This window comes from Dasypus novemcinctus, chromosome 3 (genome assembly GCF_030445035.2).
Source record: "Dasypus novemcinctus isolate mDasNov1 chromosome 3, mDasNov1.1.hap2, whole genome shotgun sequence".
Lineage (NCBI taxonomy): Eukaryota > Metazoa > Chordata > Mammalia > Cingulata > Dasypodidae > Dasypus > Dasypus novemcinctus.
Window position 1 is genome coordinate 184951824 of NC_080675.1, and position 26464 is coordinate 184978287.

A 26464-nucleotide genomic window follows, 5' to 3' on the forward strand; every position below is an offset into this window, starting at 1 on the left:
CTGCCATGCAGGGGTGTCCCCCGCGAAGGGGAGCCCCATGCGCAAGGAGTGCGCCCCGTAAGGAGAGCCGCCCAGCACGAAAAGAAAGTGCAGCCTGCCCAGGAATGGCGCCGCCCACACTTCCCATGCCGCTGACGACAACAGAAGCGGACAAAGAAACAAGACACAAGACGCAGCAAATAGACACAGAGAGCAGACAACCGGGGGAGGAGGGAAATTAAATAAATACATAAATCTTAAAAAAAAAAAAAAAAGAGGATGGCCAGAGAGGGCTCCAAAAACAAAATGTGCTTTCTTTCCAAAAAAGGGTAGAACAAAATTTGATTGAAGAAAATAGGTTTAAAAAAAAAAAAAAAAAGATTTTGTGGTAGACAGTAGTTTCTTAAATCTTACATCCCAAGCATGAGCAATAAAAGAGAAAAACAGATAAATGGGACCTCCTCAAAGACCAAAAAAATCACTTCTGTTCTTCAAAAGACTTTGTCAAGAAACTAAAAATGTGCCTACTCAATGGGAGAAAATATATGGAAATCACATATCTGATAAGGGTTTGATAGCCATGTTATAAAAAAACACATGACTCAATGATAAAAAGACAAGCCAACCTAATTTAAAAATGGGCAAAAAACATAAATGGATATTTTCCCAAAGAGGAAATACAATGGCCATAAAGCACAAGAAAAAATATTCAGCATCACTAGCTATTAGAGAAATGAAGATCAAAATTTAACACCTTACAAAATAACCATTATTTTTTTAAAAAACAAAACCAGAAAACCCCAAATGCTGGAGAGGACATGGGGAGCAGGAGCTCTCTTCCCTGAACTGGGAGTGTAGAACGGGGCAGCCTCTGTGGAGCACAGTCTGGAGGTCTCTCAAGAAGCTGAGTATGGAACTTCCGTCTGATCCAGCAATCCCGTTAAAAGGAATTTATTCAGAAGAACTGAAAACAAGGGCAGAAACTGACATTTGCACACTGAAGTTCAGAGTGGCATTATGCACAACTGCTAAAATATGGACCCGGTCCAAGTGTCCATCAACTGATGAATGGATAGACACAATGTGGTGGACACGCAGTGGAATACAAGTCAGCTGTAAGAAGACACGCAATCAGCATGCTGACAACAACATGGATGAGCTGTGAGCACATTTTGTTGGGTGAAATAAGCCAGCTACAAAAGAGCAAATACGGCAGGGTCTCACTAATATGAACTAAATACAATGAGTAAACTCATGGAGGTAAACTAGAGTATATGTTACTAGAAGACAGAATGTGGGTTGCGAAGATTGTGGTTAATAGTATATATATGTAACAATGTTCTTTTACAAAGTATGAGGACTATGGTGATACATGGGGAAAATACAACTAATGTAACTCATGGATGATAGTTAACCATAATATTGTAATATTTTTCAGCAATGGCAAAGAAGACATATCAATTCTAAGGCACAGCAACGGGGCATTTAAGGACTATGGAACTTTTCCTTGTGGAATAATGAAAATGTTCTCAATTTGACTGAGGTGATGACAGGACAGCTCTGTGGGGAAAATGAGAGTCACTGATTTTGTATAAGAATCATTCTTATGCTTTGAACAGCTTGTACAAAGCAAGGGCTGCATAGCACAGGGCATCCTGCACTGGACGATGGACTGTGGCCAACAGGACACATACGAGCGTGTTCTCCATGAACTACAGCAAGGGCGTAACCCTGACACAGGGTGTCAACGACCGGTGGGCAGGAGGGAAAACAAACACCAAATATACGATTTTGGCTACAGTTAATAGTAATATTTTGAGATGCTCTTTCCTGGTTTGTAACAAACATCTCACAGCAATGCCAGGGGCTGGTGGTGGGGCAATGTGTGGGGCCCCGCATGGTGATGTGCTGTTTGTTCTATAAGTTCCCAACTTATGCTATATGCTTGTTTATGTATGCTCATGCATGAATGAAATTCTTCAGTAAAATTTTTAAAAGCCCTTTCTGAGCATCAGAGAGCCATACTTGTCGAATACTCCAACGTAAAATGCAAGCAGAACTAGCTGTATCACTGCATCTACACTGCACTCTTACTCCCACAGATGAGTGGCTTTAAAATTTTTACTTTGCTTTAGAAAATCTGTACTAAATGAACTGTCAGTGGTTTTCTATTTATAAAACTAAATTCTAAAACAATGTTGTTGACCCCATGGTTATTACTTTCCAGAGTATTAGTTATTACAGATAACCAAGTGTCCCGCCTAGTCCTGCTTCCCTGGGGTTCTCAGTTACACCACCTGTGATCACGTGTGAGCCTGTCTCCACCACTGACACAGAAGCAATCACAGGATGTTCCACCGAACCTTTAAAAATCCATCCAATCAGAGCCACACACTCTGACTCTTAATTGGCATCCAGCATCACGCAGAACCTTTCACGGTTTCACGTAAGGAGGCTGCGCATTTTAGAAGCCGTCACTGCACTGCACAAGTGCGCAGTCTTCCTTTACAAAGCTGTCGCTAATTTTCAGCTCTTGGAACGATCCTTGTGAAATACTCATGGTAAAAAGCAAAGCCCCAGCACCTTCACCTCTCTTTTCGGTCCCACTTCCCAGGCCGCTGTCTCCTCGAGCCGGGTCGGCTGCTCTGGAGAGACCCCCGCCCTCCCTCGGCTCCCACCCTCCATCGCGCTCAGGGGCTCTGCCCTCGGCTGTGGACGCACGGACGCTGAAGCGCCCTCCTGCCCCGTGGCGCCCCTTCCTCCAGCCCCCCCACCCACCCTGCAGGCCCCCAAAGGGCCCGGGTGCCCTGCTTCTCTCCAGCCCGCAGGGACAAGCACGCTGGACAGGACAAGCCACCTGGTCCCCTGGGGAGGGGAGCGGGCCCCCCGGGAGGGCAGCCACATGGCCTCAGGGTGGAGAAGGCAGGAGCTGGGCTGAGGGGCTGGAGTGGGCCGGCCGCACCCCCGGCCTCCCTTCCTTGCCTGGACTGTGGCACCAGCGGCAGCTCCCCTGCAGGGGTGTGAGCGGAGAGACCCTGCCCAGCTCACGGGGAGCGCCCACCCAGCCGGGGTGGAGGGAGGGGCCCGGCCGGGGCACAGCCTGGTGCTGGACGGGGCCTCTGTGGCCACCCGGCCCGAGACCGCGGCAGGGCCTGAAGACGGCGGGCGGTGGGCACCAACGGTGCATCCCTCCCGCCGTGCGAGGGCGCAGGGAAGACACCGCAGCCTGAAGCTCCGCTTGGAGGGAGGCCGGGGCTGGCCTGCCCAGCCTCGAGGAACAGAGGGACGCCAGCACGGGGACACGGGCCGTGGAAGCGGCGCCCAGGCAGGAGTGGGCACGACGACGGAGGACACGAGCGCCCACCTCCGAGGCGACTGGATGGCAGTGTCACCGACCTCCAGGAAAGGGACAGGCCTGGGGTGAGATGAAGGAGAGGCAGTCCGCAGCCTCCCAAAAGCGGGAGGGACGGCCCCGGGGCGCAGACGGGGAGGCGGCCCTGCCGCAGAGCTGGCTGAGTGACCCGTCCCCCTGGAGTCCAGAGGCACGGCCTCCGCAGACCAGGACCCCAAGGACAGGGCAATGGGGACGTGCCACACAGGGCACCACCGTTGCTATGACAGCGTCACACGGCACACCTCTGGCACATTCCTGGAATTCTGTGGCTTTTCCTCCCACACCAGGAATGCCTCCCCTCCCCCAGGCCTGCGCTGTGGCCACGGTGGGGTGGACGCTGGTGGCTGGGTGGGGGCCGCGTCCCTGGGGTGGCAGCAGGCCCCGCCGTCCTGGCCACACAGGGAGCATTCCGGGTGGAGGCGGCCGTTCCCCGACGACAGCTCAGAGTGGGCACTGAGGGCCTGGCCACGGCACCCGTGACCCAGACCCCCTGCCACGCGCGGGGCCAACGGCTGCCCCTGCGGCGTCACCTGCAGGGGAGGAGCGTCGGGTCCCGTCCCACACGCTCCTCCTCCGTTCCCGTTCCCCTTTCGAGCAGGCCCCGGGCAGCAGGCGGGGCAGGCCCCTGCGTCCCCACTGCCCGAAGCCCTGAAACCCGGGGCTTGTTGACCCCCGCGAACCTCAGACGAGCGGCCAGGCCTCACAGCCCTTCCCCGCCGCCCGGGGCTCTGGGCCAGGGGCCTGCATGGCGGGGTCTCCACCTGCGCTGGCCGCTCGGGCTTGGGGAATCCCCTCCTAGAGGGGCCCCGAGCCCCCCGCTCCCCTGGCCTCCAGGACGCAGCAATGGACACCGTCCCCATCCCAGCGGCAAGGGCCCAGACCCACGGGCGCATCCGGCCAGGCCGGCCTTCTGGGCTCCTGGGGGGACCCTGGCAGGGCGCCCGGGGCCGCGAGGACCGAAAGAGGCTCCGGAGGGCGGGGGCGGCGCTCTGAACCCGAAGGCGCAGAGGCCCCAAAGTCGGCACGATCCCCGCCGCGTCACTCACAGAAGAAAAAGCCCGGCTTCCTGATGCCCTAGATCTTCTTTAAAGTAGCCCAGAAAGGGCTGGGGTGGGGTGGGGGGGCCGCGTGGCCGGGGGTGGCCGGGGCTGAGGGCCGGGCTTCGGCTGCTGTCGCTCTTCTCGGGGCAGGTGTGGACACCCCCATTTAAAAACGTCTTTTAAAAGCACCGTCCCCGTCGGCCGGGCGCGGCGCGCGGGCAGGCTGGACTGGACGCGGCTCCTCCTTCCCCGGCGCCCCTCCAGGGCGGCCGCTCGTGCTCACAGAGGAGTGTTCACGGCAAACCCGCCTTCGTCCCTCTCCTTAACATTCAGCACGAGTTACCCCCTCCAAGTGTGATTCTTCACAGGGAAGATCTTAAGTAGCTAGTCAAACGAGGGGGCCGTCCCTTTTCATTACCCACCAGCGCGCACCCATCTCCAGCCCTCGGCCTGCGCAGCCACGAGCCAGCGTGCGGGGAAGCCAGCCACGGCACGCAGCACACGTGGCACACGCAGGAAAACCAGCCCCCACGGCCCACGCAGCCTGCCCGGGGCCTCCTGGTGGAAGCAGCCTTGGCTCTCCGCGCCCCGCGGCGGGCGCCTTCAGAAGAGCGCTGGGAGCTGGGGCCGCTGGGCGCTCCCTGGCCGCTAACTCCCGCGTGCTTCCTTGACCTCACAAGCTCACGCACACACCGACGTCCTGGCGCTCTGGAAAATCACGTCCTGCCTGTGTGGCGGGCACTGAGAGGCCTGTCCTTCTGGGGGCCCAGAGCCGCAGCCGAGGCGCATGGTACCCAGCACCCAGAGCCCTCCTAGCGCGGGCCACCCGCGCCCAGGCCCAGCCCCCTCCCCGCGGCCGCACAGGGGAGCAGCACTCACCACGAGTGACAGCGGCCTCTTCCAGGACACCACGCCGATCAGGCCAGACAGCAGCACCTGCAGGGAGAGGGCAGAGGTGAGGCCGGGCCAGGGCCACGGGCAGAGGTGAGGCCGGGCCGGGGGCGACAGGCAGGGCCGTGAGGCTGGGCTGGGGGTGATGGGCAGAGGTGAGGCCGGGCCGGGGGCTCCCCATGATAGGCAGAGGTGAGGCTGGGCCGGGCGCGACAGGCAGAGATGAGGCCGGGCCGGGCGCGAGGAGCAGAGGTGAGGCTGGGTTGGAGCGATGGCAGAGGTGAGGCCGGGCCGGGGGCTCCCCACGATGGGCAGAGGGTGAGGCCGGGCCAGGGGCTCCCCACGACGGCGCCTCCGCAGCCAGGGCGTGACAGGCAGGGGAGGGGCCACGCCCAGGCAGAGCCACAGTGACAGGATGCAGGACAGGCCCCCCGGGCTCCAGGCCGCTTCAGGACAGCGCCTTGCCCTCGGGCCACACCTCGTCTCCGCCTGCGCCCCGGCTGTGCCCTGGGGAAGGGGGAGCGCTGGGCGGGCTGCCCCCGAGGCTCGCCCCTGGCCGGCCCCCGCCCCCCCACCGTTGGAACCGTCCCCCCGGGGCCCAGCTTTCCACAGATGGCTCAGGGGTCACCTGCTCCCAGATGACAGGCTGCAGACCCCAGCCCCACGCCCCCCACTGTGTGCCGGTCTTTCACAGCCTCCTTGCCTCTCCCTGGGACCCCTCCCCTCCCCACGGGTCCCGCCCCCTTGTCCTGGCCCCAGGAGCCCCTCCCTCAGCCCTTGGTCTCCCGCCCCGCCCCCCCCGCTGGTCCTCTACTTTCCAGAGCACCTCCCCTCCCCCTCCCCTTCCCCCTCCCCCCTCCCAGCCCCCTTCAGGGATGCGGTTTCCCAATCACACCCTCCCTGGCTGGGCCGCAGCCCTGCTCAGCCCTCACCACAGGTGTGGATGGTGCCTCCCGCCCTCCCCATCCCCTCCTGGACCACATGACCCCAGGCTCCCACCCCCCTTCAGGTCCCCAGGCCCCCAGGCCTGGCCAGGCCACCCAGGGCACCGAGGGGCCCCGTCCCCCCCTTGGCCCCGGCCTCCCCTTTGGCCCACCACCCTCCCCTCACATCCCCCTCGCCCACGTTCCCCTCGCCCTGTCCCCCCCTCACCCCTGTCCTCCAGTCACCCCGTCCTCCCCTCGCCCCCTCCCGCTTGGCCCCTCCCCCTCGCCCCGTCCTCCCCTCGCCCCCCTCTTCCAAGCCTTGCCCTCCCTCAGCCTGCCGGCCGTGGGTACTTCCCCAGCCCTGCCCTCTGCTGGGACTCACGAGCCTACACTGCACCAGGCCGGAGAGCGGGTGGGGTGACGGGGCTGACCCCAGCGCAGGCTCCTCTGCGGCCCCCTCCCTGCCCGCTCCCCGACCTGGGACCCCACCCCTTCCCCAGCAGGGGCCAGTGCCTCCGGGCGGAGGGGGGACCCAGGACCACACAGGTCAGCAGCCTGCACTCGCCCCCAGGCCAAGGTCTACCCGACCAGCAGGACGCAGAGTGGGCCGGGTCCTGGCAGGACTGCAGGAAGCCCCCGCCTCGGGGCAGGCGCTGCGAGCAGAGCAAGGACCCGCCCCACCCCGGCTCGGGGACTCCCCCTTCCCGGGTTCCTAAAGCCCTCTGAAGCAGGCTGGCAGGACAGGGAAGGGGGGGTGGGAGCAGCGGCCACGTGGACCTCGGTCACCCCCAGGACGGCTGCTGGAGGACCCCGCCCCAGGATTCTGCTTCCCAGAACAAAGACTTCTTCTGGGAGCCAGGAGAGGCCCCAGATGTTCTCTAGAGACTTCACCATTGGGTCCTCGCTAGGGGATTGACGGGTGGGGTGACCAATCAAAACAGCAAACCCTGGAGCCCTCCCCTGCCCTTAGCAAAGGGGCGGAGTCACTGACAGCTCAAAAGCCAGGCACACACGGGTGCTCGCTGCTCTTCTGCCCGAGGACCTGTCCTGCCCTCTGCTCACCGCTGTCACCATTTCTTCCTCTGCCACGTGGCCACGCACGTCAGCCTGGGGGCTTATCATCTACGGTGGGAATCGTGCCTGTAAACCAGCCCTCTTCATCCCTTCCGCCCCCTCCTCTCTACCCCGGACCCCGCTCTGTTATTTTCTCCCGTTTCTCTTCCCTCCCTTCCTGAATAAATGACTGGCCTGACTCACCCGACGTGCTCTTGAAATTCATTTCTGCAGCACAGCCAAGAATCTAGACAGAATCTGGTAACAGTTCCATCAATACCCACAGCTTCACTTCAGCAAACGTGGATGATGCCAACTGAAGACGATTTACAATTCCAGATATCCGCTCGAATTGTGAATGCAGCAAACTCCCCCACGTAAACGGGGAAAACCTCCAAACTCAGCGTGGTGGGCAGAACCTAAGATGGCCCCGACCCAGGGCCCAGCAACGCCCCCGACACAGCGGCCCATGACCAGCTCAGAGACTCCGTGGTGCAGCCCCGTGAGGCCCGAGGACGCGCCAAGCCGCGTGGGGCTCCCGGCCCCGGGAACCATGCGGCTCCGGGTGGGTGTTTCCATCGCAACACGGGGGGCGAGTGCTACGAGCCAGCGGAGGCGAGCTCGGCAGAGGGGACGAGCTCGGCAGAGGGGACGAGCTCGGCAGAGGGGACGAGCTCAGCAGAGCGGGCTCCTGGACCGCTGCTCCTGAACGTCCACTCTCTCCCGCACCCCAGAAGGCGCGACTTGTCCGTCTGTCACCAGACGCCCCGCAGCAGCGCCAGTTGGAGGGTCTCCCTGATGGCCTGGGGAGGGCGGCCTGAGCCGAGATGCCCGGAGGACCCTGCCCTGCTCGTCGCTGAGGTGCGTGGTGCGGCTTCCGGAGGCTTCCAGGGGCGCAGGCCTGGTTTAACCTGACGCTGCTCGTTCTGCTCCTGGGATTAGCCGGCCTGCTCGGCCCGTTCTGACATCTCGTAACTCTACGGCCTGTTCTGTCCACTGCCGTGGGAAAGGGACCACGAATCCCGTCAGCTGTGGAATTACTGCATCTCAGCAAAGGGCCCCATCCCCCCTGCAGGGCCCACGGTTTACAGAGAACATGAAGGAACTGAGGAGGGCAGAGGAGAGCGACTGCTAAGGAAAGTCAGAACGTGCAGACAGCGCGCTGCCCAGAGAGGCTCCGCTCCCAGGCACCTGCTCTCAGCACGCACCGTCCTCTGCTCTCTCGGAGAAGCCAACTAGAGGCAGGTGGAACCAGACACGAGAAGGAGCGTCCTGCTGCACAGGGCAAGGAAGCCAGGGCATCCTGAGAGCCAAAGACGCCTGCGCGCGACTCAGAGCCTGCCCCCGCACAGAGGGGGTGATTAGTTTTTAAACCTTGTCCTCTAAGACTGGCAAATTCTTTCACAGCATCAGCTGGAGAACTGTCTTTAGCTCTTCAAATGTGGCTACAAGGCAAACGGTAACACAGCAGTGTAAAGCAAGTCCTTCAGGAGCGCAGGCTTGAAAGGAAATTAAATCACATTCACGAAGCACAGGAGTCTACCACGGACCGGGACGCTCCTGCAGGGCTGGAGGAAGAACCGTTGCTGCAGACCTGGCAGGAACCTGTGGGGCGGGAGTCTACAGCCCGTTGCCGAGGTGCGTGGCTGCACCCTGCGCCTGCGGAGCGCTCCCCCAGCCCCCGAGGGCCGGCGCCGGCTTTGCTCCCCTGGCCGGGCCCGTGGGTGCAAGTCTCCACCCTCTGCCCCCCTCAGCCCACCTGCGGGGACCCCGGACCACCCCCCTTAGACCCTTCCCCCTCCTTCCTCCACGCCTGGGCCTGGGGGCGGCATCCACTGGCAAGCTCAGAATGCCCCCCACCCTCCAAGACAACGATACGAGAATCCCGCCGTCTCATTCTCTCAGCGTAGAGCAGGGAAACGACAATGTGGCGTTTCGGGGCTGTGTGCACCCCAGAAACACATGGGCGTACATGCGCTCCCCTCCTGTGGGTGTGGGCCCTTGTAAGCGGGGCCTTTCGACAGGCGACTCTCGTTAGGGCGAGGCCCACCCAACCAGGAGGGTCTGAATCCCATTACTGGGGTCTGTTATAAACGGTGAACACAGAAAGAAAGTCCCAGAAGCAAGAAGATGGAGCAGCACGACCCGGACGAGAAGGGAGCCCAGCGCCGCCGCCACGCGCTGCCGTGTGCCGGAGGGGCCAGGGACCCCGCGGCCCGCGTTGGAGAAGGGGCACCACCTCGACGAGGTCCCAAACTGGGCCTTTCGGGCCTGAAAGTAAGTGCAGGAATGCCCACGTGTCAGCCGGCGCACTCCACGTCATGGCTCTGAAGCGGCCCAGATGACTAAACCACAGACCTTGATGTCAAAGAGAGCCCCACGAAAGAAAACTACCCACCAATGCACAATTTTTTAAAATACTCTCAACTCACGACTCAACAGAAAGTCGGGGTTCAAATGGGCCAGCCTGTTGCCGCTACAGTGCGTGTTCTCTTGACGCCAGTGGCCCTGTGTGAGCTTGACGCCCGACCCTGCCTGCAAGATGCAGCCTCCGCCGGGACGATGGCCCGAAACCAGGGAGTTATGACACCTGCCCAGGAGCCTGCTATCTACTCAGCTAACAAAGTACTACATATATTACTATAAAATTTTTTAATATTTTCATCTTAAAAGATTTCAGAATAATTGGTTTCCTTTGTAATCGCTTGTATCTAATTTCATGCACTTAAAAGCCTTATCCTGAGAAGAGGAGCACTGCTTCATCAGACGTGACAGAGCCCGAGCCGGCGGCGCTGGACTCCTGACTCAGAGTTTCCTGGGGGTGTGGGGGAGATGGCGTCACAGTAAGAGCACCACAGCATCGTCCTACAGAAACGGCCGAGTGGGGACAGAATCCTGCTGAGTGAGCTGTTTGGGAGCCCACAGAGCAGGAGGCTGCTGGACATGGGTCCACTGAGAGCGCCACAAGACTGAAAGCTCAAGGTAAAACCAGGGTTTCGCGGCTTTCCCCGATCCTCGAGGGTCACACATCCAGAGGATAAAAACTCCGAGAGCGGGAGGGTTCTGGTGAGGGGTGGGGGGTCCTATGAGTGTGGGTTCTAGTGTCTGGACCCCCTTGTCAAGCATTGAGGAGCATAGCAGCTGGCTTGAGGAGAAGCCAGGAAGAGGGGAGCGGCGAATCTGCTGAGGCAGCCCGATTTACCTCTGTGGGTTACCTCGGGGAGAAGGTGGAGCCAGGCAATTACCCACTCCTGTGCAACACACCTGGGGAAGCGGATAGGAGGAGGTGCTGGGGGGGGCTGCCAAGAGCATACTTAGGGCTCCCAGAAAGGTGCGGTGCGCTCCCTCGAAGACACCGAGCGTCACTACTTTATAGGTGATCTGGTTACAGGGTCCCATTTGAATCTCAGGGGGGAGCTCTCACAGGGGCTTCCTGCTGCCCTGGGAGAGAGAGAAGGGAGAAAGGGAGAAAGGGAGAAAAGGGGAAGGCAGATTCCTAACTGGTTTATTCAGCTGCAAAGAGTTGATCCTGCCCCTGGAAGGGAACTCTCTTTGAGGAGCAGGTTGACCCTGTAGGAGGGTTTGGCTCAGTGGAGGAGTTTCAGCCTCGAATGTGCAAGATCTCTGCTTCAGTTCACAGCTCCTCAGAGTAATGATCCACTGGGATATTAGCTGATACTCTAAGAAAGGGAAAACATAGACAATATCTTTGTATTAGCTTCCCTTGGGTCTCTTAATTTCCCTAAATAAGAGCTTAAGAGGGAAGTCTGTTGTTTTTTTAAATAGTTTGGTTGACTCCTTGCTTGAGGGCTTGTGTTTTTGTTGTTGTTCTTTTGTCTGTCCTTCCTCTTTATCTACCCACCCTTTTTTTTTTTCCTCTCTTTTTCCTTTTTCAATAAGATGCTACTGGCTTGTTTACTGTTTGCTGTGCTTCCTCTTTTCTGTGTGTACTGATTTTGGCTACCAATGCTATCTCTTTTCCTTCCTACATCTTTCTACATTCCACCTTCTGTTGTTGCTCTTACATTCTCTCTCTTTGTTTAGCCCCCAATTTTTCTTGCTTTTTATTTCTAACACTTCTATTCTGTTTTCTATCTTTTATTAACTCTTTATCTTATTGTCCTTTCTTTTCTTTTTCCCTCACTCCCGATCATCTCAGCCTTTAATCCATACTATATTCTTCTCCACGTTGTTTCCCATTTCATTGTAGGTACTCCACTTTCTTATTCCTATAACTATACACTGCTTACATGAGTTTAATATTTATTCTCCTAGGTCTTATATGGTTCTTCTGCTAATATTTACTACCACTACTACTACAATACTTTTTCTTTTCTTACTTCTTGTTCTCCCTGGCCCTAATCTTTTTCCTTCAAGGCAACTTAGACAACTACAAGGTAATAGAATAAGAAGAACAAAGTGTCAAAGAGAAAAATGAACGCACACACCAAAACAGCCCCTAAAAAAACACAAGACTAAAGGGAGAAGCTAATCAACTGAACATACCCACCAAGATAAAATGATGACAAGACAGCAACAATAAAGTACAAACCAAACCAATAATCAAGAAGACATGGCCCAGTCCAATGAACAAATTAAAAACCAGGGAGAGGAAGAGAACATTGAACAATTAATCAAAGCCCTACAATCAAATATCATGGACCAACTTAATGAAGTGAAGGAAGAGATTAAGGATATTAAGAAAACACTTGGAGAGCATACCGAAGAAATTGTTAACATACACAAAAAGATAATGGATATGATGATGATGAATGGCACCATTCAAGAAATCAAAAATACACTCTCAGCAAATAACAGCAGATTTGAAGAAGCAGGGGAAAGAATTAGTGATGTGGAAGACAGTACATCTGAAATCAAATAGTTTGTAGAAATGATAGATAAAAACATAGAAAAAATACAGCAGGGACTTAGGAATTTGAGTGACAAGACAAAATGCACAAAAATATGCATTATAGGCATCCCAGAAGGAGAAGAGAAAGGAAAGGGGACAGAAGAGGTGTTGGGGGAAATAATAGTGAAAATCTCCCAAACCTATTGAAGGAGATGGATGTACATGTCCAGGTAGCACAGTGTACTCAAACAGTATAAATCCCAACAGCCTACCCCAACACATACACTTGTCAAGTTATCCAATGCTCAAGACAAAGAGAAAATACTGAAGGCAGCAAAAGAAGGAGAACCATCACATAAAAGAAGCTCAATAAGGCTAAGTGCTGATTTCTCATGTGAAACCATGGAGGCAAGAAGGCAGTGGTATGACATAATCTAAATACTAAAAGAAAAAAATTTCCACCCAAGAATACTCTATCCAGCAAAGCTTGCTTTCAAAAATGATGGAGAGTTAAAAATATTCACAGATAAACAGGAACTAAGAGAGTATGCCAACAAGAAACCTGCCCTTCAAGAAATACTAAAGGGAGTTATGCAGGAGGAAAGAAAAAAATAGGAGAGACAGAGTTGGAAGAAAATATAAGAACAACCAAAAAGAGAGAAAGAGAAATAAAAATATCATATGACATACAAAAACCCAAAGAAAATATTGCTAATGTAAGTAATTCCCTGAGAGTAATAATACTGAATGTTAATGGCTTAAACTCACCTGTCAAGCGACACAGATTGGCAGAATGGATAAGGAAATATGATCTCTATGCTTTCTACAAAAAACCCATCGAAGACACCGGGATTCAAGGAGGTTAAAAGTGAATGGCTGGAAAACAATCTTACAAGCAAACAATAAACAAAAAAAGCAGGAGCAGTTACACTAATATCAGACAAAAGAGACGTTAAATGCAAAACTATTTTGAGAGACAAAGATGGACACTACATATTAGTAAAAGGGGTAATCTTTCAAGAAGAAAGAACAATCTTAAACATTTATGCACCTAATCAGGGCGCCTCAAAATACGTGAGGCAAACACTGGAGAAAATAAGTGGAGGAATAGATGTCTCTACAATTATAGTGGGGAACTTTAAAACACCATTATCACCATTAGACAGAACATCTTAACAGAGAATCAATAAAGAAACTAAGACTTTGAATAATATATTAGAGGATCTGGACTTAATAGACATATACAGAACATTACACCCCAAAACAGCAGAATTTACATTCTTCTCAAGTACACATGGATCATTCTCCAAGATAGACCACATGCTAGGCCACAGAGAAAGTCTCAACAAATTCAGAAAGATTGAAATCATACAAAATAATTTCTCTGACCACAGTGAAATGAAGCTGGAAATTTGCAAGGGCCAGAGACCCAGATTAGGCACCAAGATATGGAAGTTAAGCAACATACTCTTAGACAAACAGTGAGTCAAGGAGGAAATCTCAAAAGAAATCAGTAACTACATTGAAACTAATGAAAATGACAACACAACATATCAAAACTTAGGGGATGCAGCAAAAGCTGTACTGAGAGGGAAAGTCATAGCCATAAATTCATACATCCAAAAAGAAGAAAGAGCTAAAATTGAAGACCTAACTGCACACTTGGAGGAATTAGTAAAAAAAACAACAAACTAATCCCAAAGGAAAAAGAAAGAAAGAAATAACAAAGACCAGAGCAGAATTAAATGAAATAGAAAATAAGGAACCACTAGAAAAAATAAAACAAAGAGCTGGTTCATTGAGAAGATCAATAAAATTGACAAACCCTTAGCTGGACTAACACAGGAAAAAAGAGAGAAGATGCAAATACACAAAACAAGAAATGAGAAAGGGGAATCAGCACTGACCCCACAAAAATAAAGACTATCATAAAAAGATACTTTGAAAAACTATATGCCAACAAGAAGGACAATTTAGAGGAAATGGACAAATTCGTAGAAATACATAAATAGCCTATATTGATGAAAGAAGAAACTGATGATCTCAACAAATGAATCACAAGTAAACAGATAGAAACAGTCACTAAAAACCTCCCAACTAAGAAGACACCAGGGCCAGACGGCTTCACAGGTGAATTCTACCAAACATTCCAGAAAGAACTAACACCAATCTTACTTAAATGCTTCCAAAAAATTGAAATACAAGGAACATTGCCTAACTCATTCTATGATGTCAACATTACTCTAATACCAAAGCCAAACAAAGACACCACAAGAAAGGAAAATTACAGACCAATCACTCTAATGAATCTAGATGCTAAAATCCTCAACAAAATACTTCCTAATAGTATTCAACAACACATCAGACAAATACACACCATGACTGTAGCAGTTTGATATAGTTATGAATTCCAAAAATGGACACTGGATCATGTTTGTAATCTGGTCTAATACTGGGCATGATTGAGTTATGATTAGGGCTTTGATTGGGCCACATCATTAGGGTGTTGAGTCTCCATCCCTTGGTGGGTGGGGACTCACAGATAAAAGGCAAATGACAGAATTGGAGCTTTTGCTGTTGGCGTTTGATGCTGAAGCTGTAGCCCCAGGGAGAGAGACAGCCATTTGCCTGATAGTCTACAGCTGACCTTGTGGAGGAAGCAGAGGACCTGAGCCCAGAGAGAAGCAAAACCCTGGAAGGGAGGAACTCAGGAAGTTTGAACCCTCGCAGCTGTTAGAATTATCTTGCTCCAACATGTGAAAATAGACTTTGGTGAGGAAGTAACTTATGCCTTATGGCCTGGTATCTGTAAGCTCCTACCCCAAAGAAATACCCTTTATGAAAACCAACCCATTTCTGGTATTTTGCATCAGCACCCCGTGGCTGACGAATGTAATGACCAAGTGGGTTTCACCCCTGGTGTGCAAGGATGGTTCAACATAAGAAAATCAATCAATGTAACACACCACATAAACAGATCGAAGGAAAAAATCACAAAATCTTATCTATAGATGCAGAAAAAGCATTTGACAAAATACAGCACCCTTTCCTGATAAAAGCATTGCAAGAGATAGGAATAGAAGGAAACTTTCTGAATATGATCAAGAAACCCACAGCCAACATCACTTACAATGGTGAAATCCTAAAATCCTTCCCTCTAAGATCAGGAACAAGACAAGGATGCCCACTATCACCTTTTCTATTTAACATTGTCTTAGAAGTACTTGCTCGAGCACTGAGGCAAGAAACAGATATAAAAGGCATCCAAATTGGAAAGGAAGAAGTCAAAATTTCACTATTTGCAGATGACATGATCCTGTACATAGAAAACCCTGATGGGAAGTGGACTTGGCCCAGTGGTTAGGGCGTCCGTCTACCACATGGGAGGTCCGCTGTTCAAACCCCGGGCCTCCTGACTCATGTGGAGCTGGCCCGTGCACAGTGTCGATGCGTGCAAAGAGTGCCGTGCCACGCAGGGGTGTCCCCCGTGTAGAGGAGCCCCATGCACAAGGAGTGTGCCCCGTAAGGAGAGTCACCCAGCACAAAACAAAGTGCAGCCTGCCCAGGAATGGCGCCGCACACAGAGAGAGCTGATACAACAAGATGATGCAACAAAAAGGAAACACGGATTCCCGGTGCCGCTGATAAGGATAGAAGCAGTCACAGAAGAATGCATAGTGAATGGACACAGAGTAGACAACTCAGGAGGAGGGGGGGTGGGAAGGGGAGAGAAATAAATTTAAAAAAAATAAAATCTTAAAAAAAAAATAATAAAACCCTGAGAAATCTACAACAAAACTTCCAGAAATTATAAATGAGTTCAGTAAAGTTGCAAAATCACTTCGCAAAAATCAGTAGCACTTCTGTACACCAATAATGAGCAATCTGAGGAGGAAAGCAAGAAAAAAATACCATTTACAAGAGCAAATAAAAAAATCAAATACCTAGGAATAAATTTAACTAAAGATGTAAAAGACTTATACAAAGAAAACTACACAACACTGTTAAAGGAAGTCAAAGAAGACTTAAATAAATGGAAGAATATTCCTTGTTCATGGATAGGAAAACTAAATATCATTAAGATGTCTATGCTACAGAAACTGATCTAAGATTTAATGCAATCCCAATAAAAATCAGTGCAGCATTTTTTACTGAACTGGAAAAGTGATTAAATTTGTTTGGAAGGGAAAGAGGCCCTAAATAGCCAAAGACATATTGGAAAAGAAAAATGAAATCTGAGGAATCACAGTACCTGACTTTAGAACATACTACAAAGCTATAGTGGTCAAAACAGCATGGTGGGGAAATGGACTTGGCCCAGTGGTTAGGGCGTCCGTCTACCACATGGGAGGTCCGTGGTTCAAACCCCAGGCCTCCTTGACCCATGTGGAGCTGGCCCGTGCACAGTGCTGATGCGCGCAAGGAGTGCTGTGCCACGCAGGGGTGTCCCCCGCGTAGGGGAGCCCCACGTGCAAGGAGTGCGCCCTGTAAGGAGAGCCGCCCAGTGCGAAAGAAAGTGCAGCCTGCCCAGGAATGGCGCCGCCCACACTTCCCGTGCCGCTGACGACAACAGAAGCGGACAAAGAAACAAGACGCAGCAAACAGACACAGAGAACAGACAACCGGGGGAGGGGAGGGGAATTAAATAAATAAATAAATCTTTAAAAAAAAAACAAAAAAAAACCCAGCATGGTATTGACACAAGGATAGACACACTGACCAATGGAACTGAACTGAGAGTTAAGATACAGATCCTCGCATATATAGTCATCTGATATTTGACAAGATCCCCAACCCACTCAAGTGGGAGAGAATGGCCTCTTCAACAAACGCTGCTTGGGGAAGTGGATATCAATATGCAAAAGAACGAGAGAGGATTACCATCTCACACCTTATACAAAAATCAACACAAGATGGATCAAAGATCTAAATATAAGAGCCAAGACCATAGAGACATTGGAAAACAATGTAGGGAAGCACAGACAGGACCTTGTAATAGGAAATGGCTTTGCGAACTTCACCCAAAGCATGAGAAGTGAAAGAAAAAAGAGACAAATGGGACCTCCTCAAAATCAAAGCCTTTTGTACCTCAAAGGAGTTTATCAAGAAAGTGAAAAGACTACCTACCCAATGGAGGAAATATTTGGTAACCATATATCTGATAGGAGCCTAATATCCAACATATATAAAGAAATCCTATATCTCAAAAATAAAAAGACAAACAACCCATTCAAAATATGGGCAAGAGATTTGAACAAACGCTTCTCCAAAAAAGAAATACAAATGACTAGAAAGCACATGAAAACATGCTCAGCCTCCCTGGCTAGTAGAGAAATGCAAATCAAAACTACAATGAGATACCATCTTACACCCATTAGACTGGCAGCTATTAAAAAAGAGGACTACAAGTGTTGGGGGATGCAGAGGAAAAGGAACCCTCATCCACTCCTCGTGGGAACACACAAGGACCCAGCCATTCTGGAGGACAGTTTGGTGGTTCCTAAAAAAACTAGCTATAACTTTGCCATATGACCCAGGAATTCCACTGCTGGGTATATACACAGAAGAACTGAAAACAAGGACACAAACTGATATATGTACACCAATGTTCACCGTGGCATTATTCACTATTGCCAAAAGTTGGAATCAACCCAAATGCCCATCAACGGAATGGATAAACAAAATATGGTATATACGCACAATGGAATACCACTCAGCTGTAAGAAGGAATATGGTACTAACACATGGGATAACATGGATGAATCTTGAAGACCTTATGCTGAATGAAGCAGGCCAAGCATTTAAGAACAAATACTGTATGACCTCTCTGATATGAATTAAGCAAACCAAGTTGACTCGGAGAGCTAGAGACTGGATGACAGACTTAGAGGAAGGTTGTGAGCTGATGCTTACATGGGCAAAATCTATGATAAAGTGGAGGTAAGTAGCTGTGCAGTGAAGGGATAAGACAGGGGCATAGGGATACAATTGGGTGGGGCTTTGCAGGCTTGAGTGGGGCTAGGGTTGGTAGGATGGGTCAGATGGTCCATGGAATGGGGGGGAGGGATTGGGGTGAGGAGGGGAACATGGGAGATTGTCAGGTACATGGTTGAAACCATGTTAAGAAAACTCTTTAGAAAATATAATAAGGAAGGGTTACTGGTTTAAGGTGTTTGATGGGGGCATCTGGCACAGGGTGCACCTGGGTCAGGCTTCTAGGGAGTGTGTGGGTGCTCATCATGTCATAGTGTGTTATATCAGTGGGTGGGACACATACAATGAGTGGGAAGGTGTTATGCCCCCATCCTGGGGAGGCCTGATGTTCTCAAACAGAGGAGAGGGTGTCTCTCGAGAGTATGGGTGGCTCCCAGTGGGGGTGGACAGACTAGAGTGTCAAGCCCTTTGCATTGTTGCAAGTATCTATGAATCTTGTCCTTCAAGCAGGGAAGATTGGTTGTCACTGTGGGCCCTGAGGGGAGGAGAGAGGAATAGAATAGATGCAAGTGGGGTAACTGGGGGGCAATGGAAGTATACCCCAAGATCGTGCAACCATGTTAAACTTCACCATAAATTTATTAAAGTGTATAGTCTAAAATGTAAACCATAATGTAACCAAAAATTTAGAGAAATGTACAGTCTAAAATATAAACCATAATGTAATCCATAATGGAACCATGGTTGGTACATCAGCTGTAGCAAATACAACATCCACATGTAAAAAGATCATGGCTGGGAAGTGGGAAAAGGATTTGATGCTGGGTATATGGGAGTCCCCTATTTTGTTTATGTGACTTTACTGTGATCTAAAACTTTTTAGAAGACAAAATTAAAAAAAAAAAAAAAAAAAGAGGTTTTAGACACTGAGGAAGGAATGGAGGAGATTGCCTTGCCAATGTACATGCAGGGCAACACCTATTACTGTGATGAAAGGAAAAACGTCAAAACCCAAGTTTTATGATATTTTCATTTTTTACTACCCCAACTTATTTTTTACTTTATTTTAGTTTTTCTAAATTATTATGTATTCTATTTCTAATCTTTAAAACTGTCAATACTATTTCATTTTCCTACTAATTGAATTTGGCAATATATTAGGCTTCAATTTTTTTTAAATTTCTCTCTTCTTCCCCACTGCCCCCCCCCCAGTTGTCTGCTCTCTGTGTCCATTTGCTGTGTGTTCTTCAGTGCCCACTTGTATTCTTGTCAGCAGCACCTGGAATCTGTGATTCTTTTTGTTGTGTCATCTTGTTGTATTAGCTCTCCGTGTGTGCAGCCCCATTCCTTGGCAGGCTGCACTTTTTTCTCATGGGGTGGCTCTCCTTATGGGGTGCATTCCTTGTGCATCGGGCTCCTCTACTGGGGGTCACCCCTGTGGGCATGGCACTCCTTGTGCACATCAGCACTGTGTGTGGGCCAGATCATCACATGGGTCAGGAGGTCCTGAGTTTGAACCTTGGATCTCCCATGTGGTAGGCGGACACCCTATCCGTTGAGCCAAATCCACTTCCCAGCCTTCATTTTTGTAGAAGTTTTGGATCACAGAAGGGTTCAACTATGGCAGAGGAGGAGCACTGGCATTGGGAGTCATTGATGGGGGATTCATGGGTGGGAAGGCATGCATATAGGGTATACAGATGTGTTTGGATGTTCATTGCATATTGTCATAGTGGATAGAGTTACACATGACAACTGAGGGAGTACTGAGTTCCCATCCTGGGGAGCTCTTTTGCATTCCCCAATGGCAGCAACAATCCCCCATATGCAAGGACAAAGACCAAGGAAGAAGGATGGTCCAATGATGGGCCCTTGATACTGATGACTATGCTCATGAGCCTGTGTACCTGAAATTTCAACGAGGCTTACAGCTGCAGAGTGCCTAAGAGTTACCTCCTGAGAGCCTCCATGTTGCTCAAATGTGGCCACTCTCTAAGCCAAACTCAGCATGTAAATGCATTACCTTCCCCCCAGCATGGGAAATGACTCCCAGGGATGAGCCTCCCTGGTGCCGAGGGATTACTGCTGAGCATCAGCTGGTGATACAACTAGAAAAAGACCTTGAATAAAAGGGGGAAATGGTACAGACAAATGAGTTTATGTGGCTAAGAGACTTCAAAATGAGTCAGGAGGTCATCAGAGGGGTTGCGATTATGCATGTCTCAGCAGGACCCCAGAGACGGCCAAAGTAGATACAACCCCAGGTACCGGTGCTCCTGAGGGCTACGGAGACACACAGGTTCTAAGGTCATGGCAGATGGCTCTGGAGTTCAGTGCCCTGTCAGTGGGGCCTACTCTGAAATTTGGGCTCCTGAATGTGATGGAGTTGGACTCAGATGTGACCTCTCTACACATGTCTCTTCTGTGACTTTTACTGAACCTGTGGCTGGCACTGAGGTTGGTATATTCTCAGGAGACTTGAATCTCTGGACTGTCCATGTGCCAGCTGGGCCCTGTGCCTCAGCAGAGTTGCAACACCTACTCTCTAGTTTGTTGGACTTACCCAGGTCAACTGATGGAGAGATGAAGATGGTCAACCACCACATTAGGAAACCAAGAGTGCCTACAACTGCAAGCACAAGAATCACGTTCATCAGTCATGTGGGACCTAAACCCCCTCTTGATTTAGAGGTAGAGTGGACATTGCCATCCCAGGGTCCACAGGATGGAGGAATTTAATATGGATTGGAGTGGACTTACCTGTATTCTATTATAGAATTGTGACTCTAGCAATGGAAGTAATTGTATCTTTGATGTGGAGAGAGTGGCTACAGGAGTTGCTGAGGACAGGGAGAGGGAGGAAGAGTTGTGATATGGGAAATTTTCGGGACTTGGAGTTGTCCTGAATGATACTGTAGGAACAGATGCAGGACACTGTATATCCTGCCATAACTGACTGGATGGACTGGGGGAGAGTGTGAACTACAATGTAAACTCTGGTCCATGCAGTGCGGCAGTGCTCCAGGGTGTACCCACCAAATGCAATGAATGTGCCTCACTGATGAAAAGGGATATTGATGTGGGAGGAATGGGGGTGGAGGGGTAAGGGAGTGGGATATATGGGAACCTCTTATGTTTTTTAACGTAATATTTTGTGTGATCTATTTGTCTTTTTTAAAAAGGACAATAATTTTTAAAAATAAGTAATAATAATAAACAGTTAAGATCAACTTAAAAAAAAAAGGAGTTCCTAGAGGATCTTTTAGTGGCAATATCTTACTTCACCCTCATTCTTTTATTTTTATTTTATTGGGTACAGAATTCTACAATGACAGTTTATTCTCTCAACACTCTGAAAATATCACTCCACTGTGTTGTGGCTTCCATGGCTGCAGTCGAGAAGTCTGCTGTCCTTTGTCTACTGTCTCCTAACAGGTGATGCTGCCCGTACTCCAAAGAGTGCGAAGATGCTGTCTTTGCCTTCAGTGTCCTGAAGTTTCTGAAGAATCCATCTAGGTATGGATTCTTTTTATTATGCTCCTTGGGATGAAGTACACTTCTAAATCAACTAGTTTATGTTTTTCATTAGTTCTCAACATGATGTGGCCAATATGTCTTCAAATACTGTCTCCCCTCCATTCTCTCTATTCTCTCTGGAACTCCATAGCCATACTTGATCCTTTCTATTCCCATTCCATCATCCAAATCTTAGTTCCACTTTTATATAGCCCATATAATATCATTCAGTACTTGATGCTGGGTAATTTCTTTAGCTATCTCTTCTAGATCACTAACTTTCTTATAGTTATTGAATGATATATTTTCATTTGCTTTAGAAAGTTTTAGTGAATATATTTTATATATCTAGAAGTTCTTTTATTTTTCCCCAAATATGACTATTCATTTCTGAAAGTTACTTGTTGCATGCTCATCTTTATGACTCTGCAGTTACATTAAATACCTCATATATAGATACTTTAGTTTCTAATATATGAAGTCCAAAGGGGACATCTAAGTCTGTTGTTACTTTTGACGATTCCTGATTCCTGTGGCTGGCTTTCTTTCAGGATTGTGTACTTGTAAGCCTTTTTGATCTGTTCTTTGATCTTAATCAGCGAGATTCTATGGACCCAAGCTGGAGAAATGTCCCTCTACAGAGGGTGCCTCTGCTGGTAGCCATGGAGCCCCCGCGGCCCTCAGGGCCAGAGCTCAGCGTTTGGCGTGAAAGGCACAGGCTGAGCGCCCACCTCGGGGTGAGTGCGAGGCCCGGGGTCCCGGTCATGCACCCACCTCAGAGCCCTCCCTCCCCCAGCTCTTCTGCTCTGGCCCCCGCCCCGCCACTCCGCTCAGTTCCCAGCTGGCTCACTTGCTCTTTAGGTGGGGCGGGCATCCGTGGAGCTCTGCACTCCTCCAGGAGCACGTCCCTGCAGCACAAAGGCGCCTCGTCAGCCAGAATGCCGGCAACTTTCAACGGCCATCGTAAGTTCACTCACGGAAGAATACAGAGCAGCTACTTTTATTTTTAAAAATTAACAAGTATTACAAACTACTGAAGTATGAAGCTCTTGTTTAAACAGATGTTATTTTATTTACATTAACAAAATCAAATTATTCTTTATAAATTAAAAATATTCTACATTATACTTGGTTGCTTATTTAGTCATTTAGCCCCAACACCCATATATTCCTCAAATTTTAATCCTTGCAAAGGAAAAACGTTATCGCAAATAATCCTTTACCTCTATTTTGACCGTGGACAAAAAACTTATTATCCCCACCCAGAGCTTTTCTGAATCAGTAACTTTCCTACATACATAAGAGGAAGAAAAGGATTCACCAAAGCAAAAAATAAGTACATACATAAATAAAATATATCCAAGAATTAACTTCATGAGAAATGTATAAGATCTTTATAAATAAAACTATGAAACTCTGTGGAGGGATATAAAATAAGATTTTAATACATTAAGAGACCTACCATATTTTAGAATGGGAAAACTTAAAATAATAAAAATATTAATTTTCTACATATTTATAAATTAATTTACTTAAATCTGAATCAAAATTCCAATGGGATTCTTTAAAGTGTGATAAAATGGACCTAAAGTTTATCTGTTACATGATAACAGTTGCCAAAATAAATGTCACTGCACCAATGAAAGAGGGGAGGTTTATGCATGGCTGGATATCCTTTCCTCCCTTCAATTCCAAGTTAAAAACCTGCCAGAAACGTCAACATATTAGAAAGCCACCTTAACTAAAAGTGGCTCAAGAACGTAGAGAGAAATAAAAAGAACAGGCTATAAAGCCCAGACACAGACTCACGCACACAGTAGAACTTAACTACACAACAAGAGAAGTACTTTAAACCTGTTTCCTAACGGAAGGGTTGCTTGAAAAATGGTTCTGAGAAAACTGCTAATTATAAATAAACAAATACATAAAAACTGAAACTAAATTAAATTGGTTTCCTCCCATTAGGAAACAAAATACATTACAAAAGAGTTGAAAATTAAATGTAAAAAAATTAACGACCTAAGTAACCATTAAATTCATTAATAAACAATCTCCCCTCAAAAAAAGAAAAGAAAAAGGTCCACTAAGAAAAGGAGAGAATAAAACCGTACAAGTAATCAATAAAATGAAAAGTATACTAACAGGGCCCTTTTTGCCTACTAAACTGGCAGTAGTTAGAAGGAACGATAATCAGTTCCCACATAATTGGAGAGAAGGTACAGCCATCAAGAGGGCAAATCTATTGACTAAGAAAGAATATTAAAAACAAAATGAAAATAGTATCTATTCAAGTAAATCCCAAAACCAGGATAACCCAGATGATTATCTAGGAAAATATAAATCACTCTAATTGATCACAAAAGAAACTAAAAAACTAAATATGCCATTAGATAGCAAGAAATTGGGAAAGTGATCAAACAGATACGGGCCAATTCTTTAAGGTACAGAGAATTCCAATTGTTTTTAAATTTTGTTCAGAGAATTAAAAAAAATACAGGGAGAGGGTTTTCTGAATTCTTTTTACAAAGGGTCAGTATAACAATTAAAAATGTGAAAAAATATCACAAGAATAGAAAACAGAACCATTTTACTTAGAAGCAGAGGTACAGAAGTTTAAATTAAAATGTTAGAGAAGAGAATTCAGCAGTACATGCAAAACCACAATGCGGGGGACTCGTTTCAGGAATGCAAAGACAGTTCAATAAGGAGGAAGGTATTAATAAAATTAATCATATTCATATGACAAAAATGAAAAATATGATCGTTCAGTAGATGCCTAAAAGGCATTTGGTAAAATTCAATTTCCAGTGTACTATGAAAAAAGAACTCTTGGTCAGACAGGCCATGATAGGGCTGTCCACAGCCACCACTTCACTGAAATCGCTCTGACACTCCAGTGCAGCGAGCAGAAGTGCAAGGCTCTGCCGACCTGCAGGGCACCTGGGGTCTGCCTCTCCACAACCCCCGTCCTGAGTGTGGGCAGAACTGCCAGCAGGGTGGCTCAGTCCTGGATTAGGCCACATTATGTGACAAAGGGGAGGGTTCTGCAGGTGTAGTTAGGGCCCCAGTCAGCTGACTCTGAATTAATTGAAAGAGGCCATCCCAGGTGGGCCTGCCCTAAGCAGGCGGTCCCTCAAGGGCTGAAGAGCCCAGTCTCCAGAGGAGCACCCGGCCTCCCCTCCGAGCCGAGGCCTGGCCAGAGCGCGCCGGTCCCGGACCCCAGAGCAGGTCAGCAAGGAACATGTACAGCTTCCAACCACTGAGCCTGCGGAACAGAAACAGTTAGCTCGTGAATCAGACGGGAAAAAGAAAGTTCTAAAGACCGGAAAGGAGGGGTCAAATGATCACCACATGAAAGGGATGTTATTAGCAAACCAGAAAACCCAAGGAACCCGTTACAAGAATAAGAGAATTCAGGAAAGCTTCTGGGGACAAAGTGAATACACTAAAAATTACCATCATAATATATGTATTACATGTTAATGCACCTGATATAGGAAGTGCACCACACACCTCCACATCGGACCTCTCCTGAGCCGGCGGCCCTCGGCCGTGCGTGTGGTCCTGCGCCCAGGACATGGCGACAGGGGCGCAGAGGCTCAGGGAGTCGCACGTTCCCGGGCCGTGTTAGCCCTTAGCTCAGAAAAAGAGCCTCCCTGTACATGTGCAAGCAAAGGCTGGTTAGAAAAGAGAACCAAGTTAAAGATTCCATTTTTAATAGCAAACGAAAAGGTAGAATGTCTTAGAAACAACAGACCTAATATGAAATGAGTGAGACCACTATCAGGAAAATCTTGAAAATCTTAAAAGTCTCCTGAGGAACATAAAAGACTTCACCACTACACGGGAAAACTCATTTATTTAATGGAAGGTCTACATCAGGTACACATTCCATGCAGTCCAAATTAAAATACTAAAGGACAGAAGATAAAATCTATTCAGTGAAATAGGCAACTGGTTAACCACTTGGAAGAAACAAACCTTAATCTTTACACCTCACTCTTCCTACCAAAATAAATTCCAACAGAATCAAAGATTAAATCATAAGAAACAAAACATGACTGTCCTAGAAGAAACACGGGAGACGTTTTCAATCGTCTTGAAAACAATGTCTTTTGAGTCAGAACTCAAAATCTGGAGTCATAATAGAAAAGACTAAAGAATGTTTTTCTTTTCCAGATAAGCCGGCCCCCTCCCCTTTGGGACCTGCAGTCCCCCTGCTGTGCAGGTCGAGGTGCTGTCACAGCACGTTGGGTCTCGTGTGCCTGCCCTCTCCACGAGCTCCCGCGCTCCTGGTCCCTGCTCGTGGCCGCCGGCACGACGCAGCCTGGGTGCGCAGCGTGGTTTTAAGAGGCCTCGACTCGGGGGGCTGCAGCACTCCGCTCCAGCCCAGACTCGGCAGTGGGGGTGCCGGCCGCCCCGAGTGCACCAGGCCGGTGGGTGCCGCACCCTCCCCAGAGCGCCGCCCAGCTGACCTGCAAACCCAGGGGAGAACAGGGGTCTCCTGGTTAGGAACCACTGAGTTTTGGGGTGTCTTTTTATGTAGCAGTATTGTGACACAAGTCAATATGTATGTGGTTTCTAAAAAAAACAAAATCAAAGAGCAAGTACAAATGGGAAAAATACATATACTACGTACAACAACTAAAAGGTTAATTTTCTTTATTTACAAAGAGTTCATCCAAATTAATAAAAACAGAACTCAACAAAAATGGCTAAAGACTATAAATGGGGTGTTCACAGTTTTAGTGGAAGAAAAAAAAAACATATAAAGGAATGCTTACACCTAATTTTTAATAAGAAAACAAGAAGACACATACATTTTATCAACCAGCCTGGCAGCGCTGCGGGCCAGGGCACGAGGGGGCGACCCGGGAGG

The 26464-nt window shown here is 48.9% G+C and overlaps 1 protein-coding gene across 2 annotated transcripts in view; it reads right to left on the reverse strand.

The window, feature by feature from the left end:
* Positions 1 to 26464, reverse strand: part of ENTREP2 (endosomal transmembrane epsin interactor 2) — a 395143-nt gene that overhangs the window by 236585 nt on the left and 132094 nt on the right. For both annotated transcript variants that reach the window (XM_058294838.2, XM_071214403.1), the window contains exon 2: positions 5293 to 5349. In XM_058294838.2, coding sequence (XP_058150821.1) covers positions 5293 to 5349 — 57 coding nt within the window. The remainder of the gene's footprint in view (positions 1 to 5292; positions 5350 to 26464) is intronic.